General features: G+C 42.5%; 1 protein-coding gene and 1 long non-coding RNA gene across 5 annotated transcripts in view; one reads left to right on the forward strand and one right to left on the reverse strand.

The window, feature by feature from the left end:
• Nucleotides 1–8,556, reverse strand: part of LOC119120102 — a 19,111-nt gene extending 10,555 nt beyond the window's left edge. Inside the window, exon 1 of the long non-coding RNA XR_005097451.1 lies at nucleotides 8,464–8,556. This is a non-coding gene — a long non-coding RNA (uncharacterized LOC119120102). The remainder of the gene's footprint in view (nucleotides 1–8,463) is intronic.
• Nucleotides 1–18,884, forward strand: part of efl1 (elongation factor like GTPase 1) — a 73,037-nt gene that overhangs the window by 22,909 nt on the left and 31,244 nt on the right. For all 4 annotated transcript variants that reach the window (XM_037246644.1, XM_037246645.1, XM_037246647.1 and 1 more), the window contains 7 exons: nucleotides 2,448–2,571; nucleotides 5,416–5,495; nucleotides 5,606–5,742; nucleotides 6,511–6,633; nucleotides 13,019–13,118; nucleotides 13,404–13,537; nucleotides 16,720–16,877. In XM_037246644.1, the coding sequence (XP_037102539.1) occupies nucleotides 2,448–2,571; nucleotides 5,416–5,495; nucleotides 5,606–5,742; nucleotides 6,511–6,633; nucleotides 13,019–13,118; nucleotides 13,404–13,537; nucleotides 16,720–16,877 (856 nt within the window). The remainder of the gene's footprint in view (nucleotides 1–2,447; nucleotides 2,572–5,415; nucleotides 5,496–5,605; nucleotides 5,743–6,510; nucleotides 6,634–13,018; nucleotides 13,119–13,403; nucleotides 13,538–16,719; nucleotides 16,878–18,884) is intronic.

An 18,884-nucleotide genomic window follows, 5' to 3' on the forward strand; every position in this document is an offset into this window, starting at 1 on the left:
GTCCATAGGACAACAATCAGTCGTGCACTGCACAAATCTGGCCTTTATGGAAGAGTGGCAAGAAGAAAGCCATTTCTCAAAGATATCCATAAAAAGTCTCGTTTAAAGTTTGCCACAAGCCACCTGGGAGACACACCAAACATCTGGAAGAAGGTGCTCTGGTCAGATGAAACCAAAATCGAACTTTTCGCCACAATGCAAAACGATATGTTTGGCGTAAAAGCAACACAGCTCATCACCCTGAACACACCATCCCCACTGTCAAACATGGTGGTGGCAGCATCATGGTTTGGGCCTGCTTTTCTTCAGCAGGGACAGGGAAGATGGCTAAAATTGATGGGAAGATGGATGGAGCCAAATACAGGACCATTCTGGAAGAAAACCTGTTGGAGTCTGCAAAAGACCTGAGACTGGGACGGAGATTTATCTTCCAACAGGACAATGATCCAAAACATAAAGCCAAATCTACAATGGAATAATTCACAAATAGACGTATCCAGGTGTTAGAATGGCCAAGTCAAAGTCCAGACCTGAATCCAATCGAGAATCTGTGGAAAGAGCTGAAGACTGCTGTTCACAAACGCTCTCCATCCAACCTCACTGAGCTCGAGCTGTTTTACAAGGAAGAATGGGCAAGAATTCCAGTCTCTCGATGTGCAAAACTGATAGAGACATAATACCCCAAGCGACTTGCAGCTGTAATTGCAGCAAAAGGTGGCGCTACAAAGTATTAGCGCAAGGGGGCCGAATAATATTGCACGCCCCACTTTTCAGGTTTTTATTTGTTAAAAAAGTTTAAATTATCCAATAAATTTTGTTCCACTTGTTGATTCTTGACAAAAAATGAAACTTTTATATCTTTATGTATGAAGCCTGAAATGTCGCGAAATGTTGAAAGGTTCAAGGGGGCCGAATACTTTCGCAAGGCACTGTATATATATATATATATATGTGTATATGTGTATATGTATGTGTGGCGACAGGCTAGCTAACGATGCAATTAAGCCTTCAAAACTGCTTCGGCACATGGAGACCAAGCATCCTGCATTAAAAGACAAACCTTAACCATTTCGGGTGTCATTGTTTCCGATTACGCCTAGATGGGACCGGCTCGTTTCTGAGAAACAAACTCGGTGCTCCCAATAATTTAACGTAATGGTGAGTTTATGTGGTTTATATTTGTTTTTATGCCAGTCGTATCATTTTATTTCATTGTATTTATATATTTTTTAAAAATGTATTACTTATTTATATAAATTTATTATTTATTTATATCAAGACCGGTCTGCAAAAATATTTCTGACGCGTAACCGGTCTGTGGCGCAAAAAAGGTTGGGGTGGTACCACTGTGTTAGATCATTTTGCCGGACCCTGTTTATTATGAACTTGACGAAAAAACATTTGCTACGTTTCCAAACACACAAGCCTTTGCTGCTCAGTGAGGTACCACCTTAAGTATTGCTAAACGTTGCTACATAAATGTCTCATGACAGAGGCGAAACCTGATTTTTGTCAACTTTTGTCGGAAAACTTGAGGAATCCAACAATTGCTGCTTTTGCGAGCATTTGGCCGCGTAGTGAGATACCACCTTAAAGGTTTACCGTTTTTTCCGGATTACAAGTTGCAGTTTTTTTTCATAGTATGGCTCAGGAGCAATTTATGTGTGAAATTATAAACACATTATTTTATCATTTCACATGCTATTTTCACAATAAACTGCAAGAGGGCGCTCTAGGCCTGTGGAATAATTGGAACTGCAACTGACGGTGAGTCTGATGTAAGCCAGTAGAAGAGGAAGTGCTGCATCTTCTACCTCCGGAGTTAGCAGAGTTGTTTAAAGTGACACAGAGGATGAATATTTCATTGGATTTAGTGATTTGGAGTGACACAAATGGTAAAGTTATGCTATAGTTATCTAAATAACTCTTAATGTTACATCAGGCACGTTCTCAGTTTGTTGCTTGTCATGTAACGTTAGCATACCGTACAATTACTCAGTCTGTTGTTGCCTATATTCTATTTTCATTTTAAATTGCCCTTCAAGATGACATGTCTCTTGGTGTTGGATTTTATCAAATACATTTCGCCCAAAAATATGACTTATACTCCAGTGCGACTTGTATCTGTCTTTTTCTTCTTTGTTATGCATTTTATGGCTGGTGCGACTTGTACTCCGGAGCGACATATAGTCTGGAAAATACGGTACAAAATGTTTGGGCTAAGTAGTGGTCACTGGCCACATCGAGCCCATCCATAGTATCTGGAGCTTTTTTGAAGTAAAAATAAACGTGCCATGGCCACACTGTTTCTCCTGAGAAAATAACACTAAGTTTGAGCGTCTAAAAATGCATGAAGATTTTGTAAACGCAAAGTTTTCGTTATTTTATTAGTTCATTGTGCGATTAAAAAAAAAAAGTTTTAACTTGGGACTCTTGTATTTTTGCAGCATTCGGCATTTTGCCCTCATGTACAGTGAGAGGATGGGCATTAATCCAGAGGTGCTTCTCAAAACCCTATGGGGCGATTTCTACCTAAATGCAAAAGCTAAGAAGATCATGAAAGGAGCTCAGGTAATGTAATAATGGTTCAATATTCAGTTAGTATAAGTATAATTTAAAGGTGCTGTATTTATTTAAGGTGTATGTATTTCAAACTTTACATACCGTAATTTTCGGACTATAAGTCGCGGTTTTTTTTCATAGTTTGGGTGGGGGGGCGACTTATACTCAGGAGCGATTTATATACATATATATGGGGTTTTTTCACTTTTTTGGGCATTTTATGGCTGGTGCGACTTATACTCCGGTGCGACTTATAGTCCGAAAATTACGGTACTTAAATTATAGGCATATACAGTATGTCATTACATATTATCCTTGTCACCATGGCCATCTACTTTTTTATGAAAGTTATTTTGTTGGCTATTTTTCTGAACCAGAAGACACCTGGTTCACTAAAACCCTGTCTCCGCTCCACTCACACACGTACGTCAGTAGACTCGATGTGCATTCAATGACCACTCACAAAGTAGGACATCTCAAAATTATAAAGAAAAAAAAAACTAATTTACTGCACCAAATAGCAATAATTGGTACTTGAGCACATTTCAGTGGCTATGTGGAAACATTTTATAATTTTTTTCGATTATTATTATAATAATTAATTAATTTATTTATTAATAATTAATAATAATGTATTACTAATTTGATGATTGAAGAAAAATAACTAATTTAATGCATTTGGTACTTTAGCACATTTCTGTGGCTATGTGGAAACATTTTATAATTTATCTGATTATGGGACAGCTGCTCTGAAAAACTGGGCGTGTGTTTCATCTTCAGCAGCGGTATGAGGATGGTACATCACTTTGTGAAATCACAATGTGAGGACCTGATTGTTTTCTTGGATCGAGCAGGCTGGTGCTTAGAAAGCAGGAAACATCTAAAATGAATCAATGGAGGAAAACACCACATTTTTTAGCTGACTGTGTGAAATATATGGTTGAAATTCAGACATTTAAAGGAGTACACTGCTCATTACACTGAAAATTCAGTGTCCAGCTTTAGTTAAGCAGTTTGTTTAAAAATATTGAAAAATCTGGCATTTGATGACTTGAAGTAAAGTTTAAGTATCACAATGACATTATGTTGGGCATTGTCCAAAATGGCCATTTAGCTTTTAGGAAAACAACTTCACTTTTCGCCCAGTTCACATTGGCTGCCGAACGGTCACCATACGGACGGCGCAGGGAAAAGTGTCAATTCACACCAGCTGTGTATATCCGGATCTGGAGGTCCGGAAGGTTTCAGCAAGGTTTCCATTTTCTCTTTGGACTCAGCATGCGTATTTTCATGAAGCTGAAGAAATTAGTTAGGCATCAGCATACAAAGTAGATCCGATATATTTAAAAGAAATAAAACAATTCTGCAAAATCTTTTGTTTCTTTTTTTTTTTTTAAATCCTCCATCCATTCATTTTCCTTACCTTTTGTCCCCATGGGGGTCATTACATATTATACAACATAATGGTAAGATAACATTCACCACTTTGTCCACAACTGCGTGAGAAAATAGTTAAACAGTTTAAGAACAACATTTCTCAAAGCAAAATTGCAAAGAATTTAGGGATTTCAACATCTACGGTCCATAATATCATCAAAAGGTTCAGAGAATCTGGTGAAATCACTGCACGTAAGCGCCACGGACGGAAACCAAGACTGAATGACCGTGACCTTCGATTCCTCAGACGGCACTGCCTTAAAAACCGACATGAGTGTGTCAAGGATATCACCAAATGGGCTCAGGAAAACTTCAGAAAACCACCGTCAGTAAATACAGTTCGTCACGAAGTGCGGGTTAAAACTACCATGCAACGCAAAAGTCATTCATGAACAACATCCAGAAACGCCGCCGGGTTCTCTGGGCCCGAGCTCATGTAAAATGGACTGATGCACAATGGAAAAGTGTTTTGTGGTCTGATGAGTCCACTTTTCAAAATGTTTTCGGAAACACTGGACGTCGTGTCCTCTGGACCAAAGAGGAAGCGGACCATCCGGACTGTTATCAACGCAAAGTTCAAAAGCCAGCATCTGTGATGGTATGGGGGTGCATTAGTTCCCATGGCATAGGTGACTTACATTTCTGTGAAGGCAACATAAATGCTGAAAAGTACATACAGATTTAGGAGCAACATATGCTGCCATCCAAGTGACGGCTTTTTCATGGACGCCGCTGCTTATTTCAGCAAGATAATGCCAAGCCATATTCTGCACGTGTTACAACAGCGTGGCTTCGAGGTAAAAGAGTCCAGGTTCTCCCCTGGCCCGTTTGCAGTCCAGACCTGTCTCCCATTGAAAATGTGTGGCTCATTATGAAGCGTAAAATACGACAGGGAAGACCCCGGACTGTTGAACAACTGAAGCGGTTCATCAAGCAAGAATGGGAAAGAATTCCACATGAGAAGCTAAGAGAATTAGTCACCTCTCTTCCAAAACGTTTATTGAGTGTTATTAAAAGGAAAGGTGATGTAACGAAGTGGTAAACATGCCCTTTCCCAACTTTTACTGCACGTGTTGCACCCATGAAATTCTAAGTTAATTATTATTTGAAAAATAAAATAAAGTTTGAGTTTGAGCATTAAATATGTTGTCTTTGTAGTGTATTCAATTGAATATAGGTTGAAAAGGATTTTCAAATCATTGTGTTTTGTTTTTATTTACATTTTACACAATTTCCCAACTTCAACCGAATCCAGTTGGTAGATTAAAGGTGTATAAATACATTAAGCAATTATTAACTATAAATAAATTAAGCAACTGTTCTGCAAACTCTTGCTAAACATCACTGTGGTATATTAAATCATATCCTGTAATACCACTGAGGGTCTTATTTGAGACCATGGATGTTGTTTTCCAGGTCAAAGGCAAGAAGCCACTCTTTGTGCAGCTTGTCCTGGATAATATTTGGAGTTTATACAATGCTGTTGTTACTCACAGGTGGGTCATAAAATGTACTTTGAAATACTGAAAATCTACCCGACTCACTTATTTGCATAATTTTACAGAATATATTGTGCATGCCAAGTGTTCAGTCTTTTCATTAACAGAGACAAGGAGAAAGTTGAGAAGGTGCTAGCATCTCTTGGCGTCAAGGTGATGGCCAGGGATTCTCGTCACTCTGACCCAAAAGTTCTTCTGTCTGCTATATGCAGCCAGTGGTTGCCAGTGTCTCAGGCTGTCCTCTGTATCCTTTTTTATTGAATAATTATTTATTCATATAATTGATTTTCAAGCCCTGCTAATGAAATTGGTTGGTACAGTCAAACCTCGGTTTTCGAACGTCCCGGTTCTCGAACAAATTGGAATTCGAACGAAAAATTCGCGATTTTTTTTGCTTTGGTTGTTGAAAAGAATTCGGAGGTCAAACCTCGCGAGATGAGCCGAAAGGACCCAAGAAAACCCGACCGCGCAGCCCGGATGCCGACTGACTCCGTTCGGTATTGTATTTTCGTTACTTTGAGGATTGTATTAACCCTTAATCATGCCTCCAAAGAAAGCAAGTGGGAGCAGTAAAGCCATCCTAAAACACAAAGACGCTCTTAAAGCAATGCGACAGTGAGCGCCCGGCGCGCTGCGGTTGCGCGGTCGGACCAAATTAAGCTCCCTGCGCACTGAGGTCCACTTAAATTTTGGAAATAAAAACATTTTCTAAATTTCAGCGACGGCTCTGTCACAATAATGCGACCAGCGCGGTGCAGTTGTGCGGTTGGCGGCACGCTACGGTTGCGCGTTCGGCACTACGCTGCAGTTGCGCGATCAGACAAAAATGCGCAAAGGAAAAAAATGCTTAAAAAAGGCGTTTTTTTTTTTTGTCTTGGAAGGGATTAAAATTTCTTCCATTATTTGTAATGGGAAAAATAGATTCGGAATTCGACCGATTCACTTCTTGAACCGCCTTCTGGAACGGATTGTGGCCGAAAACCGACTGTATTTTCTTTGACACTAGCTGTAGCAATGGTGTGTAATAAGCTTCCGAGTCCATTACACATAGCAGCAGAGAGGGTGGAAAAACTGATGAGTGTCGGAGTGCGTCGATTTGACACCTTGCCTGAGAGGACGCAGGAACTGAAAAATGGTAGAAATTGAATATATCTTGTTTCATTTATTAATATCAGAGGTTATGCACTCATGCAACTTGATTGATTGATTGATTGATTGAATGAACTTTATTCATCCCACAGCGGGGAAATTCACTTGTCACAGCAGCGCGTATGAGTGAAAGAATAATACGAGTGCAAGAAAAAAACAAGTGCCAAAATTTCAAAAAAGGGTAAACAACAGACATGGACAAACACATGTGCCGCTAGTAGAGACGAAACACATTCATTTTATCAGGTGCCACGCATGTTGTAAAGTCTGCCAGCAGAGGGAATGAAGGACCCGCGGAACCTTTCCTTCCTGCACCGAGGGTGCAAAAGTCTGCTCAGTGGCCGCACAATCTCATGGAGGGGGTGAGAGGTGTTGTCCATGATGGATTTAAGCTTAATCAACGTCCTCCTCTCACCCACAACCTCGATGGAGTCCAGGGGACAGCCCAGGACAGAGCTCGCTCTTCTGACCATCTTATTCAGTCTCCCCCTGTACTGCCCCCACTCCAGCAGACCACAGCGTAGAGGATGGCTGAGCCCACCACAGAGGCATAGAAGGTCCGGAGGAGAGCCCTGCACACACCGAAGTTCCTCAGTCTCCTCCGCAGGTGGAGGCGACTCTGGCCCTTTTTGTACAGGGCGTGGGTGTGATCAGTCCAGTCCAGTTTGTTGTTAAGGCGAACACCCAGGAATTTGTAGTTCTGCACTACCTCAATGTCCGATCCTTGGATGTTGTGATTTTCTTTCAAGAGGGAGGCTTTTGTGAGTGAATACTAAACTGGTGATTAAAACAGTTAACACTAGTGTTCGATCGAACCCTAGGTGAGTCAATGGAAGGGGTTTGGCAGATCCTCCGCTGTGGAGGTCACCTGATTTATCATTTAAATTCGTGATGAACATATCTGAACTGGTCTCTCAAAGGCAACAGCACAAGTCACCCTGATTTGCAGGTATGTACCGTAGTTTCACGATTAAAAGGCGCACCGTAATAAAAGGTGCAGTCTCAGTTGTGTGCCATGACTGTGTTTAACACACACACGGCGCACCGCATCATAGGGCGCGGGTTTTATATATACAATCCACGCCCACACTTGCCCCTTTAACGTTCTCATGGCGCTCTCAACTACGTCCGCCTTACAACAACACACACACACACACACACACACACACACACACACACACACACACACGGCGAGCTGCAAATCCACACCCACACTTCCCCCTTTAACGTTCTCAACAACAACAACAACACACACACACATACGCAAGCACACAAGTGTGCGTATTTAAAAATGAAGCGGGAGCTAAACAGAGTTTGGTATTCACATTTTTATTACCGGTAATGGTCATCAATTAAACCCATCGAAGTCCTCATCCTGTGTTTTCGAATTGAACAGCCGCACTAAATCTTCAACAGACATGCCAGAATCACTTTCTTCACTGTCAGAGTCACTTTCCGTGCCGTGCGGCTCCTTGGATATGATGCCGGCTTTTGCGAAAGCTCGAACAACAGTGCCAGCAGACATGTTAGCCCAAGCATCCACAATCCATTCGCAAATTGTGGCGTAACTCGCTGCCTTCCACTCTTAGTGAAACCATTGCTCCCACGCCGCTCGCAACTTTACTTTGAACAGCGCTTCTCACCGATGTCCAACTGTTGGAGTTCCTTTGTCGTGCCTCCTGGAATGACAGCGAGCTCGGAGTTCATTTGCTTCACTTGTTTTTTCACATCGGCTGTGAGATGGGCACGCATCGAGTAACAGATCAACAACGATAGTGATGCATGGAAAAAAACCACCTGGTCTCCTTACATACACCTCCCTCAGCCACTCAGTCATCATTTCCTCATCCATCCAGCCCTTTTTATTTGCCGTAATGATGACTCCTGCTGGAAACTTCTCTTTAGGCAAAGTCTTTCTCTTAAAAAATCACCATAGGCGGCAGTTTCTGTCCATTAGCATGGCAGCTAAGCACAACTGTAAAAGAAGACTTTTCGTATCCCGTTGTGCGTATCGCTATCGTGTTGGTCCCTTTCTTCTCCACAGTGTGATTCACCGCGATGTCGAAAGTGAGCGGCAACTCGTCCATGTTGGTGATGTGGTGTGTGGGGATGTGTTTGTCGGCGATGCGTTTATTGCAGTAGGAGCGGAAGATGGCTAGCTTTTCATTAAAATCCGCTGGAAGTTGCTGCGCCAACGTAGTCCTGTTCCGGATGGAAAAATGGCACCGTTTCATGAAACGAAAGCACCAAGATGGACTTCCTTGAAAATGTTCAATTTTCATTTCTTCTGCTAGCGTTGCTGCTTTTAGTTGAATGGTGACCGTCGAAACGCTTCTCCCACTCGTTCTTTGTTCGATGATCCACTGTTCGAGTCTTTCCTCCAACTCGGGCCACCTCGCCTTACGTCCGCGGAAACTCAGTTGCGTCTCCTTGACCTGTCGGAGCTCGTTTCCCAGCTTCCTCCACTTGCGAACCATCGATTCGTTGATTTCAAATTATCTCGCGGCTGCTCAATTTCCATGCAGCTCCGCGTAGCTGATGGTCTTCAGTTTGAATTGTGCTTGATAAGCGTGTCTCTTTGCCATTTTCACTGTTGTTATAACAACGGTGTTTTGCATGATGCATGTTTTATATCCAATTCACGCCCACACTTCCCCCTTTAACGCTCTCATGGCGTTCTCTACTACGTCCGCTTTACAACAACACGCATACACACAGGGCGGGGCGTACTGCAAATCCACGCCCACAATTCTCCCTTTAACGTTCTCATGGCGCTCTTTAATACGTCCGCCTTACAACAACAACAACACACATAGGGCGCACTGCATGATAGGGCCCGCCGCACATCTAAGACTTTTATCCGTGCCTTGAAATCGTGAAAATACGGTAATTTGTTGTGAGTTCGTGCATTGTGTAGGTTTTGTTCTTTGAACAAGTTCAACTGGTGCTCATTTTGTGCACCAGTAAACTGTCTTGAATTTGAAAATAAATCATAATTTATTTTTCACTTGAGGTACCGTTTTATTTCATGTATAATGCGCCCCCATGTATAATACGCACCCTAAACATGGCATGTTGATGCTGGAAAAAAGCCTGTACCCATGTATAATACGCACCCAAATTTTGACTCCTACTTAAGTCCGTAAACGTAAAATTATTTCAGAAAAAAGATCGTCTTTGGGAACAACCGGATGTTATTCTGCCGGTCAGTATCACTGCGCATGCGCTAGCAAACTCAATAGCGAAGAAATGTTTCGGATTTGTGTAGGGTACATTGTGACAGCAAACGAGCAGGTGATCGAGCAAGCGTCTGATACGAGAGCATTGTGTTCGTATGGAGCGTGTTTGAAGTGAACAGCAGAGAAGAAAGCGCATCTGTAATGGCGGCCTCCGTATGATATCCGGATACGGAAAAAAAAAGAAAAAAAAAAAAATTGTACCCATGTATAATGCGCACCCCAGATTTTAGGACTATAAATTAGTTAAATTTTGCGCATTATACATGGAAAAAAACGGTATTTGGTCAATCCACATATGAAACTGGTGGGGTTCGGTACATCCAACAAGGTCAAGAACCGATGAGTTTTATGAACTATGCAGACAATTAAGACAAGAAAGATTTAGAATCTAATTTTGAATTAAGTGATTTACAGAGAAGCGGCACTGTGGTTGACTAGTTAGCACGTTTGCCACACAGTGCAGAAGTTGCAAGTTTGTTACAGAGAAGCGGCACTGTGGTTGACTAGTTAGCACGTTTGTCTCACAGTGCAGAAGTTGCAAGTTTGTTACAGAGAAGCGGCACTGTGGTTGACTAGTTAGCACGTTTGCCTCACAGTGCAGAAGTTGCAAGTTTGATTCCAGGCTCCGGCCTTCTTGTTTGCATATTCTCCCCATGCCTGCGCGGTTTTTGTCCGTGTTCTCTGGTTTCGTCCCACATTCCAAAACATGCATGTGAGCTAAATTAAGCACTCTAAATTTCCTTAGATGTGTGTGTGTGAATGTTTTTTTTTGTCAATATGTGCACTGCAATTGGCTGGCAACCAGTACAGGGTGTACCCCGCCGACTGCCCAAAACAAATGAGGGATCGGCTCCAGCACACCCGCAACCCTTGTGAGGATAAAGCAGTTACAATAATGGTGTCACTTCTTCACTCCGCTCTCGACCTGGCTGTCGCACCCCCCATGTTGGTCTTTGGGTGCGCTATGACCAATAGGGAACTGCGCATGCTAATCGGCCGTCATAGCCGCCACATTACCCCTTTATCAGGGCAAGTATTTAGACACCGTGCTCCTGTCACTCCTGGTTGGTTCGTCTGCTTTGATACATGCGTGCCTGCCACCTGTTCCTGATCTGTTTCCTGATTCCAGTTTGCCCGATCTGTTATGGACTGTTTGGCCTGACATTCTGCTTGCCCCTGAACACGAGCCTGCCTTGCCGCTGTCTGGTTTGACGCATGCCGCGACGATGTCTGCTGGTTTCTCTGCCCGTGTGCCTGTTTTCCTGTTCCTGTTCCGATGGCGCAACCAGCCTTGTCCAAGCCCTGTCATCTCTCTCCGTTGGCACTGTTTCCCTGCTGCATAAACATTTTATGATCAAACACACACACTTCTAAGATGATCTGATAAACTTTCTAGGAAATGTTCTATAATGTGATCAGTATAAAAAGCCAAAATAGGGCCAAATTTGAAAGAAACTTTAAACTATTGGTATTGGGTTCACAACATTTATCTGAAAAGAATCTCACAGAGGCAGGAGATGTCTTCCATGGCAAGCAACTTCTGCAGAAGGGCGCAAACCAGACACACAGCAAGTGTGGCTGAGATTCGCGCTCTTCCTCCAGTTTGGTCGTGCCTTTTATTGAGGAACAACAATGGGGCAAGTGTACATGAATGCATAGTTTCTTTAGACAGGAAGGACATTCCATAATTACATCTCATGACCACAGAACAACGGAGATACTACTATGGACAGAGCAGTATGGTCGTCTCATGACTTTAGCTTAACAAAGACGTAGTCTTAGTGCCCCTGGGATGCATACCTCTGTGGCGTACTCATGTCTTCTACTTAAATAAGACATTTGTCTGCTTCAGCCATCCCATAAAAACCTCGTGATCTGTTCATGTATAGCTAACTATGGGGCTTATTGTATAGCGCGACTCATGACTCCAGTCATGTGCTCCTTAGCCAGCCATATGCTCCCAAGTCATTATCACGAGGTCAAACTGTCACATACTGTGGAAGATCTTGCACACATAAGTAGATACATAGAATCCAATGATAAAAAGTATATTTTTCCCAACAATTGGACTTCTTTTTAGGTTCAGCAAATGGCTCCAAGAGACTTTTTTGTAGGTCTTGGGCTGTTACATATCCCTTCAACTTTTCTAAGATTTTGGGAAAACGTACAACTGGGCCTGTTTTTGGGACACGACTGAGCCTTTTTTTAAACTGCATAATAGACTAATATTTTGATAATTTTGTCAGGCATTGTGTGGTAAACAACTGGGAATCGCATAATGAGAACTTCAAATGTTTTAAAGGGGTTATTTGAGCGAGGTCTGATATCAGATTTGGAAATAAGGGCCAAACCCCTGCCTTTCTTACAAGGACGTTTGCCTTGAGACCTCACAAAGTTCTCATTAAGCAGTAACAATTTATTAGGTTTTAGCCAGGTCTCACCAAAGACCAATTATGTTAAGATTTTGATCTCCTATTGCATCATTAACTAGTAGTGCTTACGCAGAGTCCATGAATTCAATCTAGTAGTTTGACCTATCTCGCTTAGAACTAATGCTGACCGGACTAGCAGGCTGCCTACAGCCCACGCTAACTGTTGTGTCCGCCACATCAATAGCGAACTAATTATTATTCTCTTTCTGAACATCATGTTTCTCTAGAACGACAGCCTCTCCATGAGAAGGGTGCAGGTGATTCACAAAGCTGTACTTAACTGTTTAACCGAAAGGACAAATATGTAAAAAAAATGAAAGCCTATTACATAGATGTTACTTCTGATCAGTTACTTTCTTAGCATGCTATTTTTTCAGTATAAAATATAACCGAACATTTTATATTTTTTTGGCCTAACAAAGTTGTTCAAGCCATTCCTTATGTAAGGATTTACCCTGACGTATGGAATAAATTTGCGGAGCACAGTACAAAGATGAAGACTGATTGATCCATTTGAATGGATAAAACTCAACATCTTGAGATTTAATATAAAGAAGCAAAAATGTGTTCATTTCATTAGTTTTCTGAAATTTGTAGCGTCTGGACTTCAAGTGACCCAACACTCACATGGCGCCGAGCCACTGTTATCACAGAACCCTATGTATGTGTAATGATTTTTATTTTTTTATGCTTCTCCCAGCATTTCTCCAGTGCTCAAGCAATGAAAATGCACCAGTCATAGTTTTTGTGTCCAAGATGGTTGCTGTGGAAACCAAAGCCTTGCCTCACAACAAAAAAAGGTAAGTGTGAATTGAATTGGTAAGCAAACGTATGTTTTATTAATTTTTATTAAGGTGTGCATGTTTAGACTGCGTGCTTTTATGTGACAGCACAAAGTGTGGTGTCTTTTCTGTAAATTCTGTAAAAAGTGGTTCACACATTTAAAATCTTGTCTAATTTATGTAGAAGAGTGTGCTAAACTGAGGTTCGAGTGTATTGAAAAATAATAATGTGGGGGCAATAAACATTACAATTATTTAACTGATTTACCTGACTTAGGACAATGTATTTGTGTCTAAATGTAGACCTTTGACTCAGGCAGAGATTTCCCAGTGCAGGGAATTAGCGAGACAAAGACATGCTGAAAGGATGGCAGCAGGACAGCAGAACCACTCAGTGAATGCACTTGTGGATATTCAGTCAGGAGGACTCTGCAAAGGTTAGTTGAATGCCTCATCTACCCTTTTACTTTTTTCTCTTTTTTTTATCCATTTCATCAAATTTCCGTGATATATTTTTGGCATAATTTAAATGGTGTTTTATTTATCATGCTGAACACATTACAGTATGGACATGTTTTTACCGTAATTTTCGGACTAAAAGTCGCTCCGGAATATAGGTCGCATTAGCCATAAAATGCACAATAACGTGAAAAAAAACATATATAAGTCGCTCCGGAGCATAAGTCGCATTTTGGGGGGAAATTTATTCGACAAAATCCAACACCAAGAACAGACATGAACGAGCAACAACAGGCTAAACGATAGGTATGCTAACGTGACATAAACACAAACGAAGAGCTGAGAACGGGCCTGACGTAACATTCAGAGTTATTAAAAAAAACTATTACATAAATAACACGTTTATAAAACCATCTGTGTCACTCCAATTCATTAAATCCATCGATCGTCCTTTGTCAACAATGGGTGCGCGCCGCTGACGGCGCTTGCACTTCAAAATATTCCACAGGCCCATATAACGATATATAAATTAGATATCAAATAACTATTATATAAGCAATAATATTATCAAACCATCTGTGCACTCTAAATCATTAAATTCATCGATCAAATTCCTCGTCCTTTGTCAACAACGCCGCGCGTGCGCCCTGACGTCAGCCTCGTCGTTATTCCACAGATCTAGTATATAACTATATTGTAGCGTTAACAAAGTACAAGGAAAGACGTGGGTTTGGTAAACGGCTCTTTATTTAACAAAACAAACTTCCAGGCGTGTGGCGGCGTGGACTTCCAGCCACGGAGGTGGAAGAAAGATCCATAGAATAGGACCGGGCGTGCGTAAAAGCCATGACCGAGCCCCATCCACCGTCCCGGACAGCCACCCGGCCGAGCGCCGGCCCCCAACTTCTATCCACGGAGGTGAAAGAGAGCTCCGTAGAGTAGGAGCGGGTGTGCGTAAAAGCCATAATAGTTTTTCAAACCTTCTGTGTCACTCCAAATCCTTAAATCCTTCAAACTCTTCGTCCTCCGTGTCACTTAGAAACAAAGCCGCTAATGATGCCGGTAGTACGTGGGGCCCTTCGTCATCTTCGTCATCCCCTGATCAATTTTTGTCCTTTTTGTAAACAACCGCCACGCCGCGCCGCGTCGCGCTGCTGACGTCACTTGAAATTCAAATTACAGTAATCCCTTGCTACATCGCGGTTCCACTTTTTTTTTTTTGTTGAAGATTTTTGAAAAAAAACACATACAAGTCACTCCTTATTATAAGTCGTCGTCCCCACCCAAACTATGAAAAAAACCGCGACTTATAGTCCGAAAATTACGGTAATATGCCATGTGGAAAATGTGCGAATCAATTATCCTGTTGATTACTCGAGTTATCAAACACACACACACACACGCACCCACACAGATATAGACAGATAAACACAGCGTCTACAAATAACACTTTTATGTCAGATTAATTTTAAGTTTTATGTCAGATTAATTAATCAGCCATTTTCTCGTGCTGTGCTCGCTCTTTCTCTAAATCAAATGATTCACTGCTGTTGAGGAAGCTTCAATGGCCCACATTGGATGCAAGGACTTTTTGAAAGAAAGAAGAAGAAAAAAAAACACTATAAGATACTTTCACGCTTGCATGCCCTGCTCTTTTTTTATTTTTGGTTCACACTTCCCACAATAATTTACGTCACTTTACACTTGCACAACACTGCTCAGAGCTTAGCGATGAAACACAGACAGGAAGCTATCCCAAGCAAAGTTAGCTGGAGAGGTTTTAATGCACTGAGCGGTCTGGACAATTCAGTGAAAATGTGACCCCTGTAAAGCAATGAATGGACATACTGTGACCAAGATTTTTTTTTTTCTGTCCACCATCCAAGATGCAATGTAAACTAATAGTACAAATATTACAAAGGTATATTAAGATTTAGTGATTCCAAAAAAAGCCGAGAGCATTATTGTTCTGAATAGGTGTCACAAATCACACGAGTGGGGTAAATGGAATGGACACACACAAAGACACTGTGTGTGTGTGTGTGTGTGTGTGTGTGTGTGTGTGTGTGTGTGTGTGTGTGTGTGTGTGTGTGTGTGTGTGTGTGTGTGTGTGTGTGTGTGTGTGTGTGTGTGTGTGTGTGTGTGTGTGTGTGTGTGTGTGTGTGTGTGTGTGTGTGTGTGTGCGTTGGTGTGTGTCTGTGTGCGTTGGTGTGTGTCTGTGTGTGTGTGTGTGTGTGTGTGTGTGTGTGTGTGTGTGTGTGTGTGTGTGTGTGTGTGTGTGTGTGTGTGTGTGTGTGTGCGTGCGTGTGTCTTGCCCTCTGTTGAACCCCTGAGACTGACACACCGAACCCTTGGGGTTCGATCAAACTTTGATTAAGAACCACTGCTCTAGGAGAAACATCTACATGATTGCCCTAACACTGGACAAAATCATAAGGCACCACCCACAGTCTACAAGTCAGAACATGCTGTACATGCATTTCTCTTTGAAAACCTAAGTGGCTTGTTTAGATGGTGTACATTAGTACCTTGATTTTTGAGTTTAATACACTCCATCGCCATGCTCATAACTTCAAATCACATAGAAATGTCATCAAGTCAGTTTCGAACCATGGCACAGTTCATTGGGAAAACAATCTGCTCTGAACAAAATCAACCGGCCTGAGACAATGTGGCTTTAATTTTTCGTTTTTTTTTTTTTTTAATTCAATGTTTTACCAGGTAAGTCAATTGAGAAAATTTTCTCATTTACAATGACGACCTGGATGCAAGGTGTGTGAAGTGTCTTGCCCAAGGACACAACGACAAGTAACTGTGACAGAGTTAGGGTCGAACCGCCAACCATCTGGTTACTAATCGACCCGTTCTACTGCCTGAGCCACGGTCGCCACAGTGGCTAGTTTTGTATTGAACTTTATATGACCAAAAGTCTGCGATAACCTGCAGACAGGGACATCAAATTTTGTACTAAAGAGCTCTAACAGCAGATGTCAGCAATAGATCCGCATCATCAAGATTTGTAATTTAGAACTTTATTTATAGAAACAAACCATTGCTCACTTGCAAAAATCCAAAAGATAGACATTTACTGTAAATTTGTATTACAAATACTAATGTTATTTTTCCTCTCAGACTTGAGTATGTGTTTTCCAATTTTTAGGTGATGAGATCGCAACTGAAGGGCTAAAAGAGTCCAAGACAGAGGAGCAAAGAGAGACCTTCATAGCATTTGCCAGGGTATACAGCGGGGTGGTGAAAAAAGGACAAAGAATATTCATACTCGGACCAAAGTATGATCCTGCCCAGGGCCTAAGCATGGTAAATCCTTCTGTTTGTCTTGCTGTCTGTCTCCCTGTCTGTCTGTCTGTCTGTCTCTCTCTCTCTCTCTCTCTCTCTCTCTCTCTCTCTCTCTCTCTCTCTCTCTCTCTCTCTCTCTCTCTGCCTCGCTCTCTGATCACGTTATCTCTCTCTCTGTCTCAGAAAGTCTGTCCCTCTCTGTGTCTTTCTCTCTATTATTCTCTTTATTTATTTCCCTCTCTCTCTTTCTGTCTCTGTCTGTCTGTCTCTGTCCGTTCCTCTTTCTCTTCGTCTCCATCTATCCTTCTATCCTGCTTTCCTTTCATTTACCACTCGCTTTATCCCTTCATCTATCCCTCCCTATATCCCTTCATCTAGCTATCCCCCGCTTCATCCCTCTATCCCTTCATCTAGCTATCCCTTGCTTCATCCCTCTAACCCTTCATCTATCCCTCCTTCATCCCTCTATCATCCCTCGCTTCATCTATCTCTCCGTTGCTCCATCCCTCTTTCCTCCCTCCATCCCTCCGTTCAGCCATTCCTCCATCCATCCCTCCATCCATTCCAGAGATAAAGTGAGAAAGCAAGCATATGAGAGCGAGAGACACAGACCGCATTAAGTCAGTCTTTTAAGTCCCAATGATCGTCACACACACACCTGGGTGTGGTGAAATTTGTCCTCTGCATTTAACCCATCCCCGTGTGATTTTAATCCATCCCCTGGGGGAGAGGGGAGCAGTGAGCAGCAGCGGTGCCGCGCTCGGGAATCAGTTGGTGATCTAACCCCCCAATTCCAACCCTTAATGCTGAGTGCCAAGCAGGGAGGCAATGGGTCCCATTTTTATAGTCTTTGGTATGACCCGGCCGGGGTTTGAACCCACAACCTTCCAATCTCAGGGCGGACACTCTACCACTAGCCCACTGAGCTGGTTAGAGAGCGAGTGTGAAATAGAGAGTGCGAGTGAGAGCGAAACCCGAGAGTACGAGCTCGAGAGCAAGTGAGAGAGAGCTCGAGAGCAAGTGAGAGAGACCGAGTGACAGAAAGAGCGTGCGAGAGAGAGAGAGAGAGAGAGCAAGAGAGAGAGAGCGCAAGAGAGAGAGAGAGAGAGCGAGCGAGGGAGAGCGAGGGAGAGAAAGTGTGGGAGAGAAAGCGTGGGAGAGCGAGTGTAGGAGAGCGAGCGAGGAGGGAGCGCGAGCGAGAGAGCGCAATTATAGCGCAGCACTTCTTGGCACAGCTTACTACAGACCTCAATCATCTCTCCTTTGCCACCCATTAATCTGCGACTGAATCAGTAGCATTCTACAATACTTCCCTAAGCATTGTTCTGAACACCCATGCCCCATTACAATCTAGAACTGTCTCCTTCTCTCGAACAGCTCCCTGGTTCACCAGCGAGCTTCGAAAAATGAAGGCAGCTGGGCGAGTCCTGGAGCGGAGGTTCATTGCCTCGGGACTTACAGTTCACAAGATGGCCTATAGATACCACCAAAAGGCCTACTCCAAGTCCCTCAGGGAGACACAAGCAAGATTTTATTCAAACATCATCAAAAACAGTCCCAGCAACTCAAAGCAGCTTTTTTCAACAATAAACCACTTCCTGAAACCACAAACAGAACTACAACAACTGAACAATGCAACAACTTCCTTTCGTTTTTCAGAACGAACGTGGATAATATTCGCTCTTCCCTCTCTGCCACCAACACTCCATCCGTTCTGACCGTCAACCTACAGTCTGGGCTGCCCCAGCCTCTGTATTGCTTCTCACCAACTACACAGCATGAAGTTGAGAAAATTGTCAGTCACATGAAACCTTCCACCTGTGCTCTGGACCCTTTTCCCACAATCCTTGTTAAGATGAACATTGAAGCCATAAGCCCCCTGATCACCAAAACTATTAACCTCTCCCTACTGTCTGGTCATGTTCCATCAGACCTGAAATCAGCCATCATTACTCCTCTTCTCAAGAAACCAACTCTAGACCCGGACATCCACGCAAACTACAGACCAATTTCCAACCTCCCGTTCCT

The sequence above is a fragment of the Syngnathus acus genome, chromosome 3 (assembly GCF_901709675.1).
Source record: "Syngnathus acus chromosome 3, fSynAcu1.2, whole genome shotgun sequence".
Classification (NCBI taxonomy): Eukaryota; Metazoa; Chordata; class Actinopteri; order Syngnathiformes; family Syngnathidae; genus Syngnathus; species Syngnathus acus.